Source organism: Zonotrichia leucophrys, chromosome 4A, assembly GCF_028769735.1.
Source record: "Zonotrichia leucophrys gambelii isolate GWCS_2022_RI chromosome 4A, RI_Zleu_2.0, whole genome shotgun sequence".
Taxonomy (NCBI): domain Eukaryota; kingdom Metazoa; phylum Chordata; class Aves; order Passeriformes; family Passerellidae; genus Zonotrichia; species Zonotrichia leucophrys.
In genome coordinates, this window is record NC_088174.1 from 3,593,858 (window position 1) to 3,599,857 (window position 6,000).

The 6,000-nt window shown below is 55.3% G+C and overlaps 1 protein-coding gene across 2 annotated transcripts in view; it reads right to left on the reverse strand.

The window, feature by feature from the left end:
- Positions 1 to 5,720, reverse strand: part of LOC135447895 (gamma-aminobutyric acid receptor subunit beta-4) — a 78,726-nt gene extending 73,006 nt beyond the window's left edge. The window contains exons 1-2 of one of the 2 annotated variants that reach the window (XM_064713081.1): positions 4,958 to 5,720; positions 216 to 304 (exon numbers count right to left, since the gene is read on the reverse strand). In XM_064713081.1, the coding sequence (XP_064569151.1) occupies positions 216 to 304; positions 4,958 to 5,037 (169 nt within the window). In that variant the 5' untranslated portion in view covers positions 5,038 to 5,720. The remainder of the gene's footprint in view (positions 1 to 215; positions 305 to 4,957) is intronic. The other variant, XM_064713082.1, reaches the window with a different exon arrangement.
- Positions 5,721 to 6,000: the final 280 nt, after the last annotated feature.

Below are 6,000 nucleotides of genomic sequence, written 5' to 3' on the forward strand. Positions count from 1 at the left end.
ACATGAGGGAGAAGGCCCTAAAGATGTGAGGGAGAAGGCCCTAAGGATGTGAGAGAGAAGGCCCTAAGAATGTGAGGGAGAAGCTGTAAGGACGTTAGGGTTGGAGGTGTCTGAGGGGAGCACTGCCCATGGTGTGTGTGGCCAAGGGACCAGCACAGACACAGCCCTTGCCCACTGTCCCCTGTGCCCTGTCCCCGTCCCCTGCCCCGCCTCACCTCCAAAGTCAGGCCTGAGGCGGACGTCATAGCCCTTGAGCAGTTTGTCCACAATCTCTTTCACCACAGAAATATTTCCAGTGGAGGGGCTGAAAGACAAAAGAAGAGAGTTCTTGTCATCCCATGTGGCACCAGGGGTGTTGGCCAGCTCCCTCAGCATCTTTCACACCCCAAGGCACCAGAACACCTCAGCCACCAGCAGAGCCTCTCTGTGTTCTCTCTCACTCATGTCTTCTGTCCTTGGCACAGATCCCAGCCACTTGTATGCCCACGAGCCCCACAGAGCCTCTGAGCCATCCTGGGAAGGGCTCAGAACTCTCAGCAGTGTTTTGGTTCCTCTTCTGCAGCTCACCCTGACTCCAGGGCACCACAAGCTCTGTTCTCGGTGCCCCTCTGGTGTAGGCACCCCAGGAATTGGGCTGCTGCACCCCTCAATGAACACCCTGGCCACCAACCCACACACCCCGGGGCCTTCCCTGTCCCTGCCCACAGAGGGGTGCACAGACACAGAGGCAGGAATTGTCCTTTCTGTGCCTCAGGCTGTGCTTGGGGCAGCTGCAGCCCTCCCTTGCAAATCTCACTCCCCTTCCTCAGCCCAGCTGGGCTCTTGCATCACCCAGCACAGACTTGGCACGTCCCAAGGTCCCCACCACACGGGTGGCCCCCAGCAGGCACCCTGCCCTGTCACACACCCAAGTGTGACTTCCCACTGCACCCAGGGCTTTCTTCAGGTTATTGAAGCAAACAATTAAGATATTGAAGAAAACAAGGCTCCTTTTTCTCCTACGGCCTCGATATACGGCTGATCTTTGCTGTGTAAAAATTCAGTTTCTGTCACTCAGCATCACTGTGACTTCTTAGCAATGCAGATCAAGAGGCAGAGCCAGGGAAGGAGAGTCCATCTTCCCCTCTGTGTGCCACAGCAGTAATCCTTTCCCTCCCAGCCCTTTAACCTGCACACAGAGAGGGCAGACGTCCTCCCTAACATCCACGCGGCAGGAAAGGAGCTCCTTCTGAAATCAGCCCAAGGGTCAAACCTAAACTGAAGGTGGGAAACCAGAAAGCAGGGGATGCTAAAAATACCGGACCTATTGAGTGCTGCGGGGTGTATGAGGTTTTGTGCCTGAATCCCCAGCCTCTGTGCCACCCTCGTCCCCTGCTTTGCATGAGAATAGAGACCCTGCCGGTGACAACTGCTGCTCTTTGCAGTCACCCACCACAACAGCATGTCTCCCTGTCAACACCGCCTCCCACATCCATCCCAGTCAACCTGGAAAGCTGCACTGCCTCTGCCTGCCAGCCCCGTGCCAGGGGCTGCCGCTGGCATGTCCCTGAGTCTGCACACACACACAGACACACACAGACAGACAGACAGGCAGACAGGCAGACAGGCGTGCTCCCCTGGCTGCACGGAGCAGGTAGGGACTCCCTGACTGTGCACACAGACACACAGACACACAGACACAGGGGAGCACTGGGTGAGGCTGCAGAACAGGCTCAGAGGTGTGTGCATGTGTGTGACCACATCCCAGCCAGGGCCTGGGGGGCCTGGGGGTGCCTGGGGGTGAAGTGGGGGGGCAGACCCTGCTCTGCTGGGGTGTGATGAGACACTGGGCTGTGGACACGATTTATGGGGAGCACAGAAGCAGGCATTTGTGGGTCTGGTGATCCAGACTCTCCCTAGGGCTGTGGGTGGAGGCATGTAGGACCACCTGGGGATCTCGGCAGGTCTCAGGGCTCTCTGGGATGTGCAGGAATTTCTCAGCAGGACAGGGATGTGTAAATGTGAAGCAGCCCCCAGCTCTGGTGCATGCCCAACCAACAAGCCCTAGTGCTGGCCGGGGAAGGGGTCTGATCTCCACTCCTGAGTGTGCTCCTGAGAGGGGTACAGCTCTTCCTTGCCGGGCTTTAATCACTGTGAAAAGGCCAGAGAGGTGGGCACAGGTGGGCACTTCCACAACGCCGTGCCCAGGCTTGCAAGGTCCACTTGCACCTGTGGATTTCTCTGCAGGTGTGTGAGGTTTTGCAGCATGCAAAGCACAGTCCTGTCACTGAGCACTGAGAGCGTGCAGCAGCACTTGTTCATCTCTAGACAGCCATTCCTAGGTACACAGGCTCCCATATTCATAATATGGACACTGTGCATCTCTCAAGGGATTTGGACACCTCTGCCTCGCTTCCTACAGTGCATAAAACTCAGGAATCAGTTATACCTCATTAATATTAGAAAGGAAATTGAGGTAGAGACAGGAAACAGGAGCTCTGCAGAAAGGGGCAGAGTGGGAAGAGGGCCGTGGGGACACTTTCCTCCTCACCAGTGACAAGGTGGCCTAGTGAGGGAATAAACTATCATGATTAAGGACAAGGTCTTTTGCCTCCCAGTGCTCCCTGTGATCCAAAAAGCCACATCCCTCCCACGGAGGAGGCAAGTCGTGCATTTGCCCAGCTGTGGGCGAGCAGCTGCATGCCAGTGCTATTCCTGGCGAATGTGGGTCTGCATCCGCTCGGGGAGCACGCACAGCCAGCCTGTGATCTGAATTCCAGAGTGCTGTGCCCCTGATTCTGTGTCAGCGGCCATGTGCTCTGCACAGCCACGTACCCTTGCAGCCCAACCTCTCCATTCCAGCACCCCGTGCTGCTGCCTGGGCTGTGTAGGAGTAGCTGGAGGCTCGTGCACATGGAGAGTGTTTTGTCTCCGAGCTGTGCACAGACACACATGCAGGCTGTGGGTAAAAATCAGTGCTGGACAGACAAACACACATGCAGGGACACAGGTCTCAGCAAAGGGGCTTGCTGTGGGCTCTGAATGTCACACATTTGCTTGGCCAGTGCCTCCCAAGCTGCCTGCCTGTGTGTCCCCACACAACAGGACCACGCATGAATGGTGTAGGCAAGGTGGGCACGCGCCTGCGCCTGTGCGTGTTTATGGCCACAGGAACACAGCCCTGCAAGGACCTGTGTGTGTGTTTATAGCCATGGGAACACAAATGTGGGCACACACAGCCCTGCAAGGACCTGTGCATGTTTATAGCCATGGGAACACAAATGTGGGCACACACAGCCCTGCAAGGACCTGTGTGTGTGTTTATAGCCATGGGAACACAAATGTGGGCACACACAGCACTGCAAGGACCTGTGCATGTTTATAACCATGGGAACACAGCCCCACAAGGACCTGTGTGTGTTTATAACGATGGGAGCACAAATCTGGGCACCCACAGCTCTGCAAGGACTCTGTGTGTGTCTGTGTGTGTGTGTGTGTGTCTGTGTGTCTGTGTGTGTCTGTGTGTGTCTGTGTGTGTTTATAATGACAGGAACACAAATCTGGACACCCATAGCCCCAAAAGGATCTGTGTATGTGTGTGTTTATAACCATGGGAACACAAATCTGGGCACCCACAGCCCTGCAAGGACCTGTGTGTGTTTATAATGATGGGAACACTAATGTGGGTACGCACAGCCCTGCAAGGACCTGTGCTTGTTTATAACCACAGGAACACAAATCTGGGCACCCACAGACCTACAAGGACCTGCATATGTTTATAGTGATGGGAGCACAAATCTGGGCACCCCCAGTTTTACAAGGACCTGTGCATGTTTATAACCATGGGAGAACAAATCTGGGCACCCACAGCCTCACAAGAACCTGTGTGTGTTTATAATGATAGAAGCTGAAATTTGGGCACCCACAGCCCCACAAGAACCTGTGTGTGTGCGTGCATGTGCGTGTTTATAACCATGGGAACACAAATCTGGGCACCCACAGCTCTGCAAAGACTGCGTGCGTGTTTATAACCACAGGAACCAAAATGTGGGCACCCAGAGCCCCGTAAGGACTGCGTGTGTGCGCCAGGAACGCGCTGCTCCCTGTACACGGCTGAGCAGGGAGATGCCAGAGCTCCCCCCGGCAGGCGCAGGGACAAACGCACCTGCCCGCAGGTGTGCGGAGGGAGGGAGGGCGAGCAGCAGCAGCAGGCAGCGCTACCCCCGTGCGTGAAAGCAGCGGATGAGCGAGCAAACAGGTGCGCTCCACACACCTCGGCCAGGCTGGATGGGCTCCCGCACCTCCGGAGCGCTGCGAGTGCTCCGGGCACAGCTCAGGAGCAGCTGCAGCCGGAGCGGGCAGCGGAGCGGTGCCAGCTCTGCCCGGTGCCACGCAGGGCAGGTGAAGCTTTGCCGTAGGTGTGAGTGACACACGGGCGGGCACGGCTGGCTGCGCACACGCAGGGCCGGATCCGGATGCATGGCACCCACAGAGGAGGTGTTGCATGCCATCAATCCCGCACGGCCGTGGGCATCGCCCCCGGAGCTCCGCAGAGCCGGGGCTGTGGCACGGCGCAGCTCGCACGGATGCGAGCGTGGCTGCGTGTGCGTGGCCAAGGCAGCCTTGCCGGGCGCCTAGCGCAGCTCCGGGGCTCCGGCGGCTCCTGCGGGCACCATGTTCCCCAGCAAGCCCCCTCGTTTGGCCATTTTCCCCCGGGCTGGGCAGGGGGACGCGCACACACGCTCTGCGAGGTGGGCTCCGTCCTCAGGGTCTGCTCCCCATCTCATGTACGAGCATCCCTCCTCCCCGCGGAACGGCACGGGTTGGGAAATAACGATAGCAGACGGCAGGGGAAGCGATTTGGGGGAAGAACCCCCTCCTCTTCCCCACATCCAGCTCGATGGAGAAAAGCCCGACCGAGACAAACAAGCCCTGTGCCAGCCCCCCTGTCCCCGCAGCCTGGGATCGCAATCCTTACCTTTGCGCACAGCAGGCGAGACAAAGAGCTGCTAAAGCAGAGACAATTCCACTCAATCTGTCTGCCTGAAATGTCCACATTTCCACAAAGACGAAGGATGAAAAAAAAAATCTTTGGAGGGGAGGGGAAAAAAAGATGGATCTTCTGAAATCCCCCTCCAAAAAAAGGGGGGGGAGGGAAAAAAGAAACCAACCCCCCCCCCAGTTAATGATTTCCTAGAGAAAAAGAATAATGACAAAAAACTAAAAAATGAGGGGGAAAAATACCCCCCCGCTCCTTCAGTGCCAGTCAAAGAATTCGTTTCTTCTTCCTTTCAGCATCCTCTCAACAAGAGACATCCTCTGGCAATGGAGAAAATCCCAAGAGAAAGAAAAATAAAATGCCCCAAAATGGGCTCAGCAAAATGTGAAATCGAATCTCACAGGTACGCGGCAGAAGAAAAAGAAGGAAAAAAAAAATTTAAAAAATAAAGAAAAAGAAAAAAACCCAACTCAGTGTCCCCTGAGCACTCCACTTGGATTATTTTTCCTCCTGCTCTTTTGCCATCCGGTTCTGCAGATGTTGCATGGCTCCTGCTACCCACCTTCAGAGAGGAGGAGGAGGAGAAAGAGCGTGTGTGTGTGTGTGTGTGTGTGTGTGTGTGAGAGAGAGAGAGAGAGAGGGAGGACGTGTGAGTTTTCAAGCAATATGATTTTATTCTGGATTTTACCTATTTGCTCCCCCTTTCCTCTTTATTTTCTGAGGGGGGAAGGGGAAGCCACCCAGCCCCACTGTGCTGTTATTTTATTTTAGGGAAATCTCAGGCTCGTCACTTGGGAGGTTTGGAGCTTTTGTGAAAAGGCTACAAAAAATAAAAATAAAAAAGGACCAGCAAATGCAGCCCGGTGAATAAAAAAAATACATATATGCATGTGTAGAAAATAGATAAATCCCTGTCTGCAGGGAGGGCTGGATGTCTCCCTAGTGCTGTTGCCGCAGCTCCTGTGGAGTTTTGCTGCTCATTGCAAAGTCACAAGAGGAGGGGAGGAGAGAGGGAGTTTGTG